At 45.1% G+C, this 19,143-nt stretch overlaps 1 protein-coding gene across 1 annotated transcript in view; it reads right to left on the bottom strand.

Annotated features, from left to right (window-relative positions):
* The window catches only part of GRIP1 (glutamate receptor interacting protein 1), a 232,348-nt gene that overhangs the window by 90,862 nt on the left and 122,343 nt on the right, over window positions 1-19,143 (bottom strand). The window contains exons 11-13 of the mRNA XM_045288907.1: window positions 11,337-11,523; window positions 10,217-10,362; window positions 1,068-1,148 (exon numbers count right to left, since the gene is read on the bottom strand). Coding sequence (XP_045144842.1) covers window positions 1,068-1,148; window positions 10,217-10,362; window positions 11,337-11,523 — 414 coding nt within the window. The remainder of the gene's footprint in view (window positions 1-1,067; window positions 1,149-10,216; window positions 10,363-11,336; window positions 11,524-19,143) is intronic.

Genomic DNA, 19,143 nt, shown 5'->3' with positions numbered 1-19,143 from the left:
GGAAGGGAGGGGGAGGGGGGAAAAGGAAAATGAGCTGATTCCGGGAACCCAAGAGGAGAGCGAATTTTGGGAATGATGAGGACAACAAATGTATAGGTGTGCTTTACACAATTGATCTATGTATTGTGATGAATTGTATGAGCCCAGATAAAATGATTAAATTAAAAAAAAATTCATCTCCAGACGTGTGTAGTAATACTATGCTTTAATGTGGACTCATCACTCTTTGTCGATGGGACAACCTTTTGGTCACAGACACTGCCTCTAAGTTGCCTTTGGTCATTATGTATTATTCACAGCTTCACTTTCTTGCTTCACTTATGGATGAACTTCATCTATGGGTATTAAAAGCACAAAAATCTCCATTTCTATTCGACTTTCAAAATGGTCTTGACCACAGCAGTTATGAGCCTAGAACCTAAGGAAATGAGAGACTGTTCTGGGTTTGACTTGTCCTCTGGGTTAGGTTACCCAGATACCCTGTACTTTGGAGAAATTCAGAAATCTACACAAGTAAGGGGCATTGAAATAGGTCAATGAAATGGGTTGTAGGCATCGAGTGAACAGACAACCCTGGGCTCAAACACAAAACCATCCAGATGATGGGCCCGCAGCAGGCAACCGTTCATGCCATTTCAGTGTCAGTCGGTCAGAGTCCATTTGATGGCAACTAACTGACAAAAAGTGAACAGATGGGAAGATAAAAGGAAGTATAATTTTTGCAAGTTAAATAGCTCATCATGGAAGCCCCAATTCATGGTACACTCAAATGCAGTTCCCTTGCATGCATTTATATGCTTGTCTACTTGTTCATGGGGGATGCAAGATGGTTATCTATTGTTTAATTACTACTTGTCCTTTTATACATGTAGAAAGGTCAGATTGGGGAGAGTGTGGGTAACTGGTCCCATTCACGCAGCTAGTAAGTGACCGAGGTATAGCTGGCTCACATTTTTATAGTATTTCATAGCAATGCCAGCTGAAACCATTGACTTATCAGTAAACCATTTGGAAACACCATTGGCTACCATCTTTTAAAATATTTTTTAAACATTATTTTAACTTACAGCTTATGGTTATTCCCAGTTCCACATTGTGCTTCTTCGGTAGCTTGACGTGAAATGTTCCACTACTTGGGATGACAGACTCTGGAATTTCAAAACAACAGAGAGTATGTTTACAGAAGACCAAAGAGAATGTAGCACCAATTCGTTGAAGTGCATCAGGAATGCTTGCTTCATAATCCTTGGTTGATGGAAACTGAGGAACTGAAGTACAGAGCATTTCTGAAAAACCCTGATCAATGAAGTTTACGGTGATGAAGGGCTAGGCCACTAAGCCTAACTCATAGCAATCGCAGAGTTCAGTACGTCTCCAGGGTGAGTTGAGCACCTTCTGCATTTTCAGTGCCTCAGATGAAGGTTAAATGGAAACAAAAAGCTTCCAGGAACATCTCATAGTAAAGTATGGAACTAGAATTTCTTTTTGTTATTGTTGTTTGTTTTCACTTAATTTGTACTTATAGTTAAAACCGTCCCAGTGGCACATAATCCACATATGATACAACTCAATAGTTCAATCACTTCCACGAGAGTTGTACAGCTATCGCCAAGTTGATTTTAGAACATTTTCTTCTTTCCTGTACTCAGTGCTATCAGCTCCCCATTTCCCTGCAGCCTCCCCCACCATGCCCCCATGAAACACTGAGGCAGTTACGGTCTCCTTATATTTACCTGTCGTGGATTTCATATACAGAAAATCATAAACCAGGGAAAAAGAATCACAATAACAAAATAAAACAGAAAATCAATCGAAGAGAAAGTAGAAAAGATTAAAAACCAGAACAGCTTTAAAATGGGTCAACAGTAAGATCACATGAGAAGGTGTTGAGTTTTAACCTAACATGCATGTGCACGCAGCGACCACGCTGCGCTTTCCACGCACGCTGCATGGTCACTTTGTCTCTGAGGACAGGGCCAGGGAGTCTGCATTTGGAACATGTTCTCCAGGTGATTCCTGGGCATAGTAAAGCTTCAGGGGCACAGGTATGGTTATTCTTTTACTTCTCTAATTTTATGTATTTTTTCATAATTTACTACTGAGCACATGTTTTTTTCCCCCCCAACAGATTTTTTAAAGGTATCTGGGGAGAGGAGATTTCAAGAGAGAGCTGGGTTGTTTGATGATTATTGATTTTAGCGTGTGTGTGTGGCGGGGTGGGACAGGGGTGTGTTGGCAATGCACACAATGAAAAGCCCACTTAAAGAGGTAGAAGGAGGGTGATAGTAAAACTATTTGGCAATCAGAATGGTGCTGACCATCACCAATTGGACAGACCATGGTGCTAAAAAACAGGGGCTCAAGAGGCACCAACTGGGCCAAAAAGGGCCTGGAGTATCTGCAACGTGGGGGCTACGGAGTCTCCAAGGAGAAGCAGGGGCAAAGGCCATGGAAGGTGACGAAGGTGTGTTCAGATCGTGGCCAGTCAGTATAACACGAAAGGAGAGCCAGCGTGCACTGGCTGGATCTCCATCATGGACAGAACTGAGCTGATTTGATCAGAGTTTGCCTGATATTCGATAGAGAGGGATGGCCTTGGAGGTGAGCTGATGCCACCTCATGATGGCCCATGTGTGTCGGGGTCAAACTGTGCCCCACGGGGTTTCGAGGGCTGGTTTTTCCGAAGTCAATCAGCAGCCTTGCTGCTGAGGTACATCTGGGTGGGTTGAAACTTCTGACCTTCCCATTAACAGTTAAGTTCCCAAACATAGGTTCCAAAACTTATTTGGCTTATCACATCCTTTTCAGAAAACAAAAAAATTACTCAGGGCCCCTCTGACAATGAAAACCTTTAAAAAATATAGCTAATATCACAGTATTAAATGTAAGGTATCTGCTTTGAAGCCCCCCTGGATCAGTGCGGTGCCTCACCCACTTTGGGAAACACTGGTCTACTGCGTTAACCATTTACATTACCCAATTATTCCAATAATGTGTTATACATTTTAAAATGTACTCTTCAAATTGTTTTAGGGACCCGGGAGTCCTTTCGGGAGGAAGAAGGGTAGAATGGAAGCACCCTCTGGTCAGTTCCCACCTAGTCACACTGCTATGCATGCCTCCTCCTTTCCCGGAGGTTTTAGAAAGAGGGAGAAGGGACTCAGCCAAAGGCAAAGATGAAAGGATGATGGCCAAAATAAAACCTACTGCCTCGTCTGGCTCAAGGCCAGCCCCCACCCTGTGAGGTGACGACTGGGGCGTGCACAGACTCCTGGGCTCTAGGACCTCAAGCCCAATTTGTTAACACAACTACAGTCCACGCAAAGCAGGGCTGGCACCTGGGACGGCTTCTCTGAAGTGGAGAGGGTTGGAGTTCTTCCTCGCTTTTTGCCCTTTCTCATGAGGCCTTTAGGCAGGGCAACTTTTATAAGATCTGATCTTTCAACTCAGAAGGGCTGGGTGGAATATTAAATCAGAGAGTGCAATAAGAATTGTCTTTCCCTGGGCCCCCTAGGCGTCTAGAAAGCAAACCCACAAAACCCCCCAAATGAAACAAGCACCAACCCACTGCCATTGATTTGATTCTGATTTATAACAATCTTACATCGAGTTTCCAAGACTATAAATCTTTCCAGGAGCAGACAGCCTCCACTCTCTCCTGAGGAGCTCCTGGTGGGTTTGAACTGTCAACCTTGTGGTTAGCAGCCCAACATCTAACTCACAGCACCTCCTGGGCTCCCTGAATTTCCAGAAATCCTTCTGTCAAAGAAAAGCGTGAAACTGCCCTTCTGAGTCGCAGCTGGTGCTGCTGGGTGGAGGATGCCTTTCTTCTTTGGTCTTTGCCTTTCACTCTGTTTTTTCCTTCACCCCATCTCCCCCTTCGTCCCTCTCTTCTTAGCACTCCTGACCTGGCAATGTCAATAGGTGAGAGCCATGGACTTGAGTTAATACCTTTCCTTTCTCTGCATCCTTAACTAATACTGATCAGCCAGCAAGCGAACCCACATGTATTTGCTATTTATTCATTAAAAGTTTGTACTCTGTATACTGATATTCATTGCTGTGCTTTTCACAATAGCCCAAAGGGGGAAACAACCAAAATATTCAGTGACAGATGAATAGATAAGCAAATCGGGGCATATTCACACACGGGACTATCACTCAGCCTTAAAGAGGAAAGAGGTTCTGAGGTGCACCACACCAGGGACGAACCATAGAAGCATTATGCTGCGTGAAGCCAGTCAGCCACAAACGGCCAACACCATGCACTCTCATGTTACAAGCACATGTACAGAAACTAAGATTCTGGGTGGCTACCACGAGTGATAGAGGCAGGGTGGTGGTGGTGGGGGGTGGGATGAGGGTACATTTGCTTAGGAGCCATCGTGCTTGTAAATGGTGGTGGAACATTTTTTTAAAAAGGAAAACAACACAGGTTTCGCAGCAGGAGAAACGTAATCTATGTCCCTGGATGGTACACGTGGAGGGAAAGGTTCTGTGTGTTTGTGTGTGCCACAGTAAAACAAAACCCTAATTCCAAGCTGTGTTCTCCCCCTCCCCCCGCAGATTTGAAACCGAGGTGTGTTTTACTTCCTGACTTCAGATGGTGCAAGTGTTATAAAGATTTACTTCCCAAATATTTTATGACTCTGTGTCTTTCCTCACTCCTCCCCACTTGCAAGTGCCCAGCACGCAGTCCCTGGGCTGAGAGAGCATTGGGCCAGGGTTGTGTTTTGCTCCATTTGCCAGGCTGCAGGAGGAGGAAAAGAATGAGTGCCCATGAAGGCCTTGCAGAGAGCCTGGTCTTACATTTGCCAGCCTTCGATGCCAGCTTCCAGCCCACCCGACGTTTGCCCATGCTTCTGTCCTTAGTGGCTGCGGCACACTTTGTATGCTTCTGAGACATGCTTCTTCTCGGCCTCAATGAACTGGAGTGTATTTCTGTAGTTTGCAGCGGAAAGATCTCTAATAAACACATTGATGTTTGAGAGGAGCTAAGCAGATTTGACCACCCCTATTCCCACCCATCCCCACACACAAGTCTTAAGAGTTTGGCATGGATAAATTATTTTATTGCTTGGATAGATGGGCCTTACATAAATGAGCAAGAAGATTCTGAAGAAAAAAGACTTCACTATTTATGGAATTTGTTATGTATGCTGGACAGTTTTGGTACTTTCTGATTTAAGAAGTTCTCTGTATATGGGGAGGGTAGCACAGTGCATATACCACATATACTCGAGTATGAGCCGACCCAAATACCAGCCGAAGCACCTAATTTTACCACAACAACTGCATTAACAATGTGCTGAAAAACTCAGCTTATACATGAGTATATACGGTACGTATGTTTGGGAGTTCCTGGGTGGTACCAACAGTTAAGTGATCTAGTGTTAACCACAAGGTTGGTGGCTCCAACCCACCCAGAGATGCCTTGAAAGACAGGCGTGGCCATATCTCGGCCTGCTCCTGAAAGGTCAGATTCTGGAAACCCTTTTGGAGCAGTTCTCTGCTGTGCACACGGGGTTGCCACGCGTCAGGGTCCTCTCAGAGGCACCGACAACAGCCTTCGCCATGATCTGTGATATAAACCCTCACCCAGACTGCTGTGCGCACACAGTAGTAAGGTCTTTGAGTCATAAGGGCTGGAAAACGCGGAAGGAGAGTTGGTACTATGGCAACAACTTGCTTTTACACATTTTTAAGGTAGGAAACCCTGACCAAGATTAACATTGTTAATGACACTTGAGGTGATAGTATCACTTCCTGGAAAAGAGTAATGGATCACTTTTGACTACATACGATTTGAAATATTCATAATGATGAGCAAATATCAGCAAATGAATCTCTTTGATCCGGCTGCAGCTTCATTTTAATCTTTAAATGTCAACATGATTTATTTTATATTTGAGGTGTGTGTGTGTATTTTCTCATGTAGCTATTTGGTTGCTAAACCAAAGGTCCATTTATGTTAAGGTTTCTTAAAGAAATATGAGTACTAGGAAAGAGGAGAAAAATCCAGTATTTGGGAACAGGTAGGCTTAGCTTAAGTAAATAGAATCTGAGAACAAAAATGTTTATTTTGTTCTAGCCCCATGTGATTATTTTGTGCTTCCCTGGGTTTTCTTGATCTTTGTTAATACTATAATTAAAAGTACACTTGGGTAAGCCAAGGCTCTCTTCTTTCCAATTGGTTGCTTTGTTGCCCGATTCACTTGTTGTTGGCTCAGTAAGATAACTCCAAATCCTACTTTATCAACCTGAGTGCATTTTGAGTTTTGAAAACAAAACAAAACAAAACAAAAAACTAACTAAGGGATGCTAAGGGATAAATGCAAATGTTTAACCTTCATCTACTCACCAAAAGGCACTCTGATTGGCTAGTCATGCTGGCAAACATCTAGTTGCTAGGATTTTCACAGGAACAAAGTGGCATTTTCCCCCACCAACGTAATTTCAGATATTCATGGTCTTAATTGTAGACTGGTCGTCAAAAGACAAGGAGCTCTGGTGGAACAGTGAGTTACTTGTTGGGCTGCTAACTGCAAGGCCAACAGTTCAAACCCATGAGCCACCCTGAGGGAGAAGGATGAGGTGGTCAGCTGCTGGAGACATCTACTAAGCGGGCAGCTCTACTCTGTCCTTTAGGCTTGCCAGGGGTTGGGTTGACTTGAGGCAGAGGGTTTGGTTACTGAACAAGGCAAATGCATAGTGTGCCTGTGCTATGATTAGGGTTGTTACTATGATGAGGTGGCCCCCACTCATGGAGAAACCAGGCAGGCACTTGGGACATCATTTAAAATATAACACAGAGAGCTTATCTCTGAACTCAAGGGTTTGAAGATTTATATCCAGGCATAACATATTTGTGAGGACGAGAGGGATATAACAGGGAAGTCTTAGAACAGGCTCACATCCTGAGATTCCCTCCCAATGTCCCCAGATCTCGATCGGCTAAAAACAGAGTTTTCTGACGCCAACAGATTCCAAAGTTTGGAATGACTAATGAGCGTGCATACGGAGGAATCTGACGCTGCGTTTCGGCTCCTGAGGAAGGTGCAGGAGATCCTGCAGATGAACTTGTGGTGTTGGCTGTGAGCTAAGACCATCGATGGACAGAATGGGAAATGATTTTTCGGTTCCTCTTCTAGGCACTCTCTACACATTTGAAGTGGGTTGGTGATTTTTTTAAAAAATCAAGGACCGAGGGCTCAAAATTTCCTGGCCCATACACGTAAGCTGGGCACAGAACAGAGTGGGTGCAATCGACATAGTTCTTTGTCTTAGGTTGCTCGAACTAAAGAATTTAAAGCACTTAATCAACACATATTGAAATACTTGCATAAATTAAGAATGTCTTAAACAGATAGTTAACAAATGATGAGGAGAAATGCAAAATGAAATGCATTTATACCACAAAGATCCATAGATGGTCTTGAGGAAGCAGGTCATCTTGTGCTGGCTGCGGCCCCGGTGGAATGTAGTCGGTCAAGACAACCAAAACACCAAACTCACTGCCATCAAGGTGATGCCAATTGACGGTGACTTTATAGGTCAGTGTAGTAGTGCACGGTGAGTTTCCCAGACTGTACGTCTTTAAGGAAATAGAAAGCCTCGTTTTTCTCCATGGGAGATGCTGGTGGTTTTAAGTGGCTGACCTGGCAGTTAGCAGTCCAACTCGTAACCTAGGGCTCCAAGACAGTGGGTAGATGCTGCTCAAGATGCTGCCACGCACCGGGCAGCCGCCTCTCACCACAGAGGGAGGACGTGTGGTGTGGAGGCCGAGAGATCTTGTTCTCCTTGCTGCGTGCTGGCTAAATCTAACGCCTCTTTGCAGAGAGGCAGTAATGCAACAGGGTGGGGAAAAAAGATGTAAGTCAGCAGGCCTGGGATCTGCTGTTCACCTGGCTGTCTGATCTTGAGTTTCCCCAGCCGCACCTCGGTTTCTCCATGCATAACGAGATGAAGGGCCTGGAATCTGATGTTGTGTGATTGCCATGAGCACATTTCCAGATAAGTGACGCAGCCTTCTTCCTTAAACAGCCTTTCAGGGACCTCCTCCCTGATTCCTACTTGGTCGTAGGTAACTGGGAGGGGCGGGGGGATGACACTGAATGCAAGCAGGGCCAATCATGTGCTTTCTCTTGGGAGTTAGGGATTAGCGCTGGTTGGGCCTGGGTGGTACTTTAACAAGGAATGGGAGACTCATGTACAAAAGTCAGACAAGACTTGTCTACAGAGACAAATGGAGGTCATGTATGGAACAAACCAGCACCGAGAGGGACAGAAACAGTAGGCATGATTTCTGTTCTTGATCCTGATCTCGGTCCCTCCGGAGAGCCAAAAGCACTTCACTCATCCATCCATCCCTTCATCCAATCTTGCCTTCACTGCCTGTATTTCATGTACCATTTGGGGCACGAGGGATACATTTGTGAAAAATGTAAAAAAAAGGATGATCCCTGTCATCCTAGATGTTCCACCAGACAAAAGACAATAAACCAAGAAATACAAAAACACAACATCAGGGCACAGGAAGTGCTATGAAGAAACATTAACCTAGGCAAGGGGAAACAGAGGAATGGGCAATTGGGGAAGGCTTCTTGGAGCAGGCGACACAGCAAGCGAGCAAGCCAGCGAGCCCAAGGCCTCTTCAGAGAAGAGCCCGCTTCATCTGTCGGCAGGAAGGTACTCAGCGTGTCAAGGGCAGCTGGTTTGGAGTCTTTTTCCCTCACTGGAAGTCTGGCCAGCCTTGTGAGGGATTTCACTGTGGGGAGGGAACCTCCGCTACATCAACCGTGCAATTCCCAGAGCTTGCCTGGTGGGACGATAGTCACCTGCCTCCCACTGAGAGGGACCTTTCTAAATCTTTCTGAAACCTTCATCTGAGTTTCTCACTCCTCTGCATCAAATGGTTTCATTACACTTAGCACATAATCTATACTGAGACGGCGCGCGCGACAAGGCTTTGGCCCATACCAATCACCCCAGAGTACCCATTTCCAAACCCAAAGTCTATCCTGCCTCCAAACCCGCCTTTGACCCCATGATACATTTCAGCAGCCGCCGCCGCAGCAGCCTCTTCTTGCTGTTTCTAAAATACATCAAACTTATCATTCTGGCCCTCATGCTCTATGCTGTCTGCTCCGTCTGCCAAGAGAATGCATTCCTCCCAGATCCCGGCGCGGCTGGCTCCTCTGTAACCTTCACTGCCTGCTCAGAGGTCATGACCTGGAGAATCCTCCCACCAAAAGAGCTCTCCCGCAGTTATTGCCCACTCCCATGGGCTGCTCTTCCTTTGATAAGACTCCTATCAGTATCCAAATGGAGGTTTTCACAAATGACACTACCTTCCTGTGCGGCCACAATCCATGCTTTATGAGGACAAGGCTTTTTGTACCTGTTCACTGTTTCTAGAAGAATAACGGGCACGCGCTGTGTGCTGAAGAGTCAATTTTGACTCCCGTTGGCCCTACAGGAGGGAATAGAACTATCCACGTCAGGTTTCCCAGGCTGCTCTTTAGGGAACAGACTGTAAGGTCTTTTCTCTCGCGGAGTCTCCGGGTGAGGTCAGATAGTGGGCCTTTGGCTTAGCAGCCAAGAACTTTACTGCTGTGCCAGTACGGCTGCTAGCTGGCATAGCCATGTGCACATTTGGTTGGATGACATCATGTGCCCAGAGCACATAGTACTGAATGGTAAGGGTTGTCATTTGGTCTATGGTCTGGTATTTCACTGTGTAAGGACGATGTTCTTCAAGGGCAACCAGCTCCACTTGTTACAAACCAAATGTTTTCCTATTGGGGTCGAATGTATCCTCTGAATGAATGAATTCTCCCTACTCCTCGCAGAATTGGACCATGCTCTCCGCAGAATAGGGATCGTGGGAAGGGCCAAGAGAAGCTGTTCTAGCCTCTGTGACAGAAGAATATTCTTTCTCTAGCCGATGGGGAGAGTCAGAAAGACTAAGGGTGACATGAAGCTGTTGTTTAATAACCGCTATCATGGTGGCTATTACATATTCAATTTGTCACAATTATTTTCAGTGATGCTTTGATGAGTGATACAAAAAGAACGTTCCATGTGAAATGACATCCCCAGACCCCCTAAACAAAGCCACATTTCATTATTTGAAAAATGCTTCCCCCACTTTACTTAATCAATTCAATTTCCATGCTCCCAACTCTGCCTCTGAGCTGAGACTACATGAGCCTACCTGCGACATCAAATTCAATTTCCAGCGTGACCTTGTTAGTGATGGAAGAGTCCCGGAGGAGCTGGTTGGCTTCCTCGAAGGTGCTGTCTTCAGTCTGAATCCCATTAATGACCATCACCCGGTCTCCAATCTGGAGCACCCCGCACCTACATTTAGAACCACATGTTAAAAGGTTGTAGGCAGAGCTAAAAAGTATGTACTAGCCAAACTCTCCAATCTACTTACAGGAATCTTGCACAAAAGCATCACAATTTTTCCTTCTATAGTCAATGCTGTAGGCTTCATAGGAGCCCTGGTGGCATAACTGCAAGGTCAGCAGTTTGAAACCACCAGCTGCCCCAACAAAGCGAAAACATACTGCCTCAGAAATTCAAAGGGGCACTTCTACCCTGTCCTGCAGGGTCGCTATGAGTCAGTATTGATGCAATGACAGTGAGGGGGCATCATGTAGTGGCTGTTAGATGTGTTTAGTAAATTCCAATTCATGGAAATCCCCTGTATGCAGAATCATACTGCTGCTTAGGGTTCAAGGTTCCCCTCTTTCAGAAGCAGTAGCCCAGGTTTGGGTCCCAAGTCGTCTCTGAGTGGATTCAAACTGCCAAACATTTGGCTAGTGAATTACAGATGAGCTCTTTGCACCACCCAGGGATCGTATTTGGTCACACTGCAGCCTGCAGTATCTTGTACACTGTATTTCGTGGCTACTTACGGGAACAAGAGAAACTTGAAGCTTCCTAGAGAAGCTATGAATCATTCAGCACTATGGCATTTGTTCCAATCTGATCTCAACCGATGTAGAGTAACGATGAGTGTACAGTCCCCCCATGGCAGAGAAATTATTAAAGTTTGAACTTCAGAGATTTTTTTTCTTAAGTGAGGTTTTCTCCTTTTTAATTAATATAGCCTCTGGTCCCCTGATGGACAAAATCTACAGAGAGGCATCCCTGATCGTTATTCTTCTAAAACTTGACCAAGAACATAAAATTTTATTGCCAGAACAGGGGGCTCATCCTATTTCGCATTCCCTACATCAAGCATTATTCCATAATTTATCAGCCACTCAGAGCGCGGCACCAGAAACACAAGGCAGAGAGAGATGCTGTGGGGGAATGGGTCTCACCTCTCCGCTGGGCTGTCAGCTTCAATGTAGGAAATCAGGGGTGGGGAGGAGAGGGTCTCCGTGGCAAACACGCTGCCCTGCAGCTGTATCCCGAATCCTGTGACGGGATCTGCCGTCAGCACCACCTCCGTGGTTTCTGTGTGAACAACCTGCCCAGCCAAGCCAACCGTACTAGAGGCTAACGACACTAGAGGAGAAACAGGAGAAAGAAAGACCTCAGGTTAGAACAAGCATGAGGAAAACCGGAATTTCCAAAACAGTTCCTGTCTCTGGGGTGGGGGTGGGGGGGGAAGCTATTGACAAGTGTAGCCTTCTCGGGAAAGCTGAGCTAGAGGGGCACGAGAAACCTATCTCCCAGTATTTGCTACATTGCCATCATTAACTCCAATGTTGTCTCCTACCTGTTTCCCCAAACTAAGGATACTGTGGGGCTGTGGGAAGAGAGAAGTCTTGGGGTTAGTGTCTCTTGATTCTAGTCCCCGCTCTGCCACTCCGCATCCAGTTAGGCGACCTTGAGCTAAGTCGTTTAATCTCCTCGTGTTTACTAAAAAGGGGGAAAAGGAGCTGGGCTAGGTGGACGTCTGCTCTCGTCTTGTTTTGTTCCCCATGTTTTAGCCTTCGGCATCTGAGCTCCAACAATCTCACCTTGGGTTCCTGGAATGGCCTGGCTGTGTTGGCCCCCGACCTCACTCTTGGGTTGGTTTGGGTTGATAAAGTTGCAACATAGTTTTCCCTTCCATTTCTCCTGCCCTCCCCAAATTTGGTCTCTTCAGCTCTTGTCCTTTATCACTGCGTCCAGCGACCCTGTCCATTCCTACTTCATCCCTCTGACACTTATGTAAGCCCCCAGTCAACACCTTCTGTAATCTGCCTTGCACCAAGCCCCAAACGAGGTTAGGCAAGAGCTGGTCCACTCCTGAATAGCTGTGGCCATCTTCTCTGTCTGTTAGGAGTTCATCCTAGAGTACAGGTCGGCAAACTTTTGAAGTAGAAGAGCCAATCCTGTCTCTCACAATTTAAACAGTATTTGAAAGTCATATATATTTAAAAATAAGTGAAATCACCATTATCTGAATAATATTTTTAATTTCCATGTTCCTTCAGCACCACATGGACGTATTAAAAGCCGCATTATAGCTCTTGAACTACAATCTGCCGGTCCCTGTTTTAGAGCAAACTCTGTCTGTAGGGTCTGATGCTGGACACTTACCACTTAGGGGAAAAAAAAAGTTTTCAGCGTCCCCTTACTTTAATAGAAACCCTTTTACCACCAAGCTGCCTCTAATCAGAAGCTATTTCCTTCTACTCCAGCCCTGAATGGGATCAAGAGAGAGAAGGGTTCATGATCCTCCTTGTACTCTTCATGTAGTATGTTCCCGCAAACTTCCTTAAAAATGGGATCCTCTCTTCTTCATGCCATCCTGAACCCCACCCCGCCCCCACCCCCACTTTGCTCACTGACTTCAGGACTTGGCTCTTAGTCTATTTACCCTAAGTTATAACAGCCCATGTCCTCGTCATCTACCCTTCCCAGTCCTCACCCAGCGAATTCTTTCTCCTTATTATGACTTCTGGTTCCACGCCTTCTCACTAGCTTCCTAGACTAATGCCATGACGACAATATTTTAGCGACCAATGTTCCCCCTTCAAGTAAAAGTATGTACGGGATCTTCACGTCCGAGTTACAAACACCCCTGCCGTTGAAGGAGGAATGGGACAATTACCGGCTCTCTCATGGTCTCCCTACTGTTCATTCCTGGTCCATGTAACTGCCTGGTGACCTGCCCTTCATGATGACCTCCTCACCACTGGGACAGACTACTAGAGAGACTTCAAACCAACAATTCTCAAGTCTCAAGCTAATGCTGTTATCAGGGAGGCCTAAGATGAACTGTTATCCCTCAAAGGGAATCCTCCGGTGGTTCCCTATTTCCACAATGTGCAATTCTAGCAACGCCCACAGGTCCTTTATATGTTACTTTCTCCCGCCCACAGTCTCCGGTCTCCACTCCCTCATCACAGGCCATGAGCTCCAATGCTGCTCTCCTATCCTTGAGCGTTCATATAAGGCCCCTGAAAGCATCAATATCCGCTAACATCACACACCTTGCCAAAGAGAAACAGTCCTAGCCATCACATTAGGGGTGAGTTAATTGAATATTTGATCAAATATAGTTGGCTACTTTTTAAGTGGATCATTTGTATGCCCCATGAACGGTGTACTAAATATCAGAAAGGCCCTTGGCAGTAAAGTTTTCCCATCTCTGTTATATACTATGGCTTCTGTTCTTTGGCCTTTATCTCATGTTTTCAATAACACTTTATTGTCAAGTACACTATAGCATGAACTCCTTCCTCGTCTTACCCAGCTAGAGTTAAATTCTTCGCTTTATGCACTTCCATATGTGTTCCATTGCAGCTTTGACCAGGTTAATTCATTTGATCCAGAGCACCCCCCTGCCCATATTTTGTTTGATTGTTTTTTAGGTGAAAGTTTATATGAACGAGGTTCCCATGAACACTTTTTAATACAAATTGCTCCGTGACGTTGGTTACACTTTTCCCAGCAGCTCTCATTGTTTCTATTTTGTCTCCTCTTTCCAAGCATGTAGCCTTCTTCCCAGTCCTTGCTTTCTCCTCTTTGTTTTTGGGTAAATGTGGACTATCTGGTCTTGTGTAGTTAATTGTTTAAAGGAGATCACACTCACGGGTGATATTGTCTATATTATAATATTATATTATAATGCAATCTATTGTCTGGCTAGCATGAGTTCTGGGAGTGTTTTCTGATTTAGGTTAAATGGGTATCTTCTTGTAACAGCTCAAGGGTCCCTTTAAAGGTCTGGTCTTTTTTACGGATTTGAATTTTGTTCTACATTTTGTTCCCATGGTAACTGGGACCTTCTATTGCATCTTTGGTCACAGCTATTGGTAGCCAGGCCCCATCTAATTATTCTCGCCTCAGGTTAGAACAGGCTAAGGTTTGGGGGAACAATTAGTCCTGTGGGTTCATTTCTTCTTTGAGTTTTTGGTTTCCTACCTTCTCTTCTACTCCAGACAAGTCGAGATCAATAATTATATCTTTGATGGCTGTCTGAAAGCTTTTGAGACCCTAGTGGCACTCACCCAACTGGGGTGTAGACATGAACTTCATGAATTGTGTTATGCCAATTGACTAAGTTATCCCATAGGACTGTAATCCTGTGCCCTTCAGCCCAGTACACTAATTCCATGAGTTGTCTGGATATGTGCAGGAAGTTTCTATAACTTTATACCTTATGTGGTCTATTATATTTGTAGATATACGCAGCACACACCAATACATATTACATACACCTGTAAGTGATGCACTCACCATGTCTCCCTATGGACATGGATGCATATACTTCTACTTATGCAAGACTATACATATTTTTGGTTGTTACTATTATTGGGGGGTATGGATGTTATACATTTTCCAAAGGTGTCCCCTTTTCTTGTGTACTTCTGTCTTTGTGTACATTCATCAAGATGTGCAAGCTACCTTTATTTGGTAATGTCTTTTCCATCACCCAAAATAACAAGCATCCACTATTTAGGAAGTGATTCGCTCCTGCTTCCCCTCCCAGTCCTAATAACCATCAAAGAGCAATTCTTTCTAGATGTATGCTTATTCTGAACTCTTATCATAGTGGGCCCCTGCAGTATTTTGGTTTAACTTAGCCCACTCAACACACTGCCCTCAGGTTCCTCATTATTTATAGTTGGGTTGCTGACCTGAATTCTTTAAAAGCCGATCCATATCTTTTCATCTCTGAAATCCCTGATCCTGGGGCATTCAATTTTTCCACTCAGCCCTTCATGTAGATGCTGGTGAGTTGCTATGCAACTAAAAGTCATTCCTTAGGATCCAGGCTTGTCTGCTGTGGTAGATCACTGCAGCACTGCAGCTGTCAGGGCAGGTAGGCTGGACCATTCCTGCTCTAAAGCCACCATCACTGTTTTGTCTCAGTAGGATTATTACCAGGGGGGTTACGGCAGTGCAATGAGAAGGGTGGAGGCAGCCTCCGACACTGAGCCTTTTCCAGGTGGGTGGCCTGTCGTTCCACGGTCTGACATATGGACTGACATGCGTTCATTCAGATCGCACTTTCCAGTGGGACTCGGCTGCTGCTGCGTGAACTTTGATTGCTCTCCGGATCAGCCGGGTTGCTGTCAGTTGTACAAAACCATTAGGAGATACCATGTCCTGTCAGAATGGGGAGCATGCCTCCAGCTATGACTCCTGCCAGGTGGGAACACACTTTGGGAACATGGTCAATTGCAGATTACTTCCACTCCGTCTTCTATGTGGGGCCTCTTGGAATTTACCAGGAATAGTTTACATTTTGTCCATCTTTCTCAATGTTCACAGGAGCATAGTTTTTCATAAGAGACCTCAAGTGGGTATGGATTTTCTGACCACTTCATTGGTGTTTAAAACTGCTGTTTTAAAACTTTGGAGTTAAGTCATCTGTTTATTGCCTTCATTAAGAAAAAAATCAAGATAAAATGGGTCAATTTAATAGTATCGCAGGATTAGGTTAAAAACAGGGAAATCTTATTCAAAGGTAAGGCTTGTTGTGTTTGACTTGCTATCATTTCTTAAATGGTTACAGAAGATCATTGAGACATTTGATTCTCTCTAAAAACAAAAAAAACCAAAAAAAACATGGGAACTAAAAATTCATACTGATCCAGTTTGGCTTCTGGGGGCAAAAGAAATGATTAGGAAACTTAATTTGATATTGAAAATAAATGTATGTACTGTACATTTAGAAATATAGAATTATGTCAAGTGATCACTTGTATCATAAATATAGGGTTATATTCAATAACTTGGAATGTTACAACTGACTTTGAAAATCCTGACATATTGGAATCTCTTCTTTGAAATAGTACAACTTCATCAGAAAACTGTATGTTTTGATCACTCACAGATATTGAAGTCCTGAAAACAAGTACCAGATATGACAAGGATCAATGATTACTATGGAGATAATGAGCCAGACAGAGAAACGGCCAGCAGCACTTGGAGAAAAAGGTGAGCTTGATTAGCCTGCTTCATTAATGGGGTCAAGCAGCAGAAGGAAATAAAGGCGATTTCTAAATTACTATCGTGCAGTTTCAAAATCTTTGTGGTACATTCTCTTCCTGCAGCTCAGACAAGGAGCAGGGCAGTCCATGGGCGCTAAGCCACCAGCTCCCGGCTCTAGACTGAGACGGGGATCCTTGTGCTCACAGGCGACAAAAGGAATGCCTAAAGGGTGTGCACCTTTTGACTGAATACTATGGACTGCAGGGTGCAGAAGTTGTGGTCAGGATTCAGCTCTGTCGGGTTTCCATTATGTGCGGAGGGTTTTGTTCACAACTGTTTAGGTTTGTAGGGAATGACCTTATATCTGTCAATTCTCCCCTTTCCTGATGTAAAGAAAAGGAGGGAGACAAAAGGCAGCTCTTTGGCTCACAAGTTTAACATTTTGTCTGATGTTTCCCTAACTTAGAAGGTTATGAGGTTTACTATCAACTATGCAACAACCAAGCAGCCAAACGCACAAACAAACCCACCGCCGTAGAGTCAATGCAGACTCCTGGAAACCCTTGGGGAGTTCTGAGACTGTAACTGTGGTGGTTTTGAACTGCTAACTATGTGGATCGCAGCGGAACACATAACCACGAGGAACACTTAAAAAGCCTAAGTGGAAAATGGACCCCACACATCAGGCATCACGTGATCCAGGCCAAGAACACAGCAGTGGTGGCCAATAGGTCCATTTTCCAGATGGCGGGGCAGCTAAGGCCTCTCTGGGCTCCCTGAACTGTCACTCACAACAGCTTACCATGGGCTGCCTTTGTCTTTCGTTCTTTCCTCAGAGGCAGAGAGAGGGGACCAGAAAAGTTGTAAAGTTTCCTCATTTACGTCCTGTCAGCTCTTCCCAGTGTTGTCTCCCCGAACAGCAAGGGGTGATGACTAAAGAGGCAGAGACCATTCTGTGAGTGGGTTCTAACTTCTGTTCTTTGCTGCCATTCAGCCAAACTGGGTCCAGACAGAATCCCTGCACTGGATCTGTGTGCAGGCACAGGAAGGAGAAAGCCCGGGCAACCGGCACGTTCCTGCTCAGTCAGGGCACCATGACTAGTGGGGGATGCATCTGGTAGCCCTCTGTGGCAGCCCAGGTAGTAGGGGAAGGTCAGTAGGTAGCTGGGAGAGGTGGTGAGAGGGTTCCCTCTGTGACATGGCCTTTTAGCCTGCCCAGAGCTTTGTGACACACCCTTGTGCAGCAAACATCACTTTCCTGTTTCCAGGTGTGTCCCAAGAGGCGTCCCTGGGTAGTGCCAACCATGAATGCACTAAGTTAGAGGCACTTGAGAAGAAGGGCGGGGCTCTCCGTTTGGGTTGGCTGTTCCCTCCTAGCAGCAGGTCCCCCTTCTACTCATTCCTCGCTCCCTTTATTTCTTGTACGATAAGAGTGGATACAGACACGCCCCAGGGAAAGTCTCCTTACAGGACCTGGGGTGTGATGGGTCCCCGTTGAGTTGCTCACTGAAAGGTCAGTCGGTCGAACCTACCAGCCACTCCTCAGGAGAGAGAAGACGCTTTCTACTGCCATACAGAATTGGTCTCCCAGACTCCCGAGGGCGGTGCTGCCCTTGCCTATAGGGTTGCTATGGGTTGGAATGAACTGAATGACTGTGAGTTTGTTTTTAAAAAAAAAATCCGTCACTGAAAACTCAGTTGAGCGCAGTTCCCCTCGGACAGGCACGCGCTTGCTGGGAGTTGGTACTGCCGTGGTTGTCAACGTGTTAGTACAGACTTGGCTTTGCTCAATGATGCACAATATTCTAATATTTATGTGAGAGTGGACTCTGGGTCTGGTGTTTCCTGACCAAGTGCTTCCTTTGTATTAGAAACACATATCAGAGTGGGTTTTATTTTATTTTATTTTTTTCCAGCTTAAAGCTCTGGCCTCAACTCATCACCAAGAGATTTTAAAAACGGAAATAGGTGTGGCTTTTGCCTTGGTTCACCATTCGTAAAATGGCCTGTTGCTATAGACATGATGGATGAGAAAACTCACTGCCATGGAGTCAGTGCTGACTCACGGCGATGCCCTGTGGGTTTCCAAGACTGTAAATGCTTACAGGAGTAGAAAGCCCAGGCTTTCTCCCGAGGAGCTGCTGCCACACCGCCAGGGGTCCTCAGTGCTAGAAAGGAGGCAGCGAATGGGGGCGCAGAGCAAAGACATAAATAAGTGGTGGACATAAGCCATGATATAGGAAGAGAGGCAGTCAAGCTTTGTTATCAGTTATTCGGGAAAACTTGTATATCTAAAGTGACTATGCCAAGTTCAAGCAATAAAGAAAGAATAGAAACAAAACCCCTCACTTTTAATTCTGAATCTAGAAAATTATAATGGGTTTTCCAGGTCTTTGTGAGGTGGAGATAAAAGTTCATAGCAGTTTGAACTTTGTTGCTTGGTTACCATATCCAATGTATGCTCTCCTGAGGCAGACATATACACCTTGTGGTAGGTGTCTTGTCAGTGGGATGCCACTTGCTTGTGTCTGCTGCAAACAATTAGAAGTTGCACGAATCCTGGGTTGGTTCAGGAGCGAATGGATGAGCTGGGCATGGGCCTCAGCTTTCATTCCGTGCTACGAAATTCAAGCTGTGTAAATATCAACCTGAGATAGTCAAACCTATTATCATTCATTTATATTCATTAATGACCTTAATCAACAAAGCCAGTCGTACCTAACACAAACAAATGACTGGCCTTTGAAGCAG

Source organism: Echinops telfairi, unplaced genomic scaffold, assembly GCF_000313985.2.
Source record: "Echinops telfairi isolate 266 unplaced genomic scaffold, ASM31398v2 ScPeMD7_2;HRSCAF=8, whole genome shotgun sequence".
Taxonomy (NCBI): Eukaryota; Metazoa; Chordata; class Mammalia; order Afrosoricida; family Tenrecidae; genus Echinops; species Echinops telfairi.
This window is presented reverse-complemented; position numbering and strand designations above follow the sequence as displayed.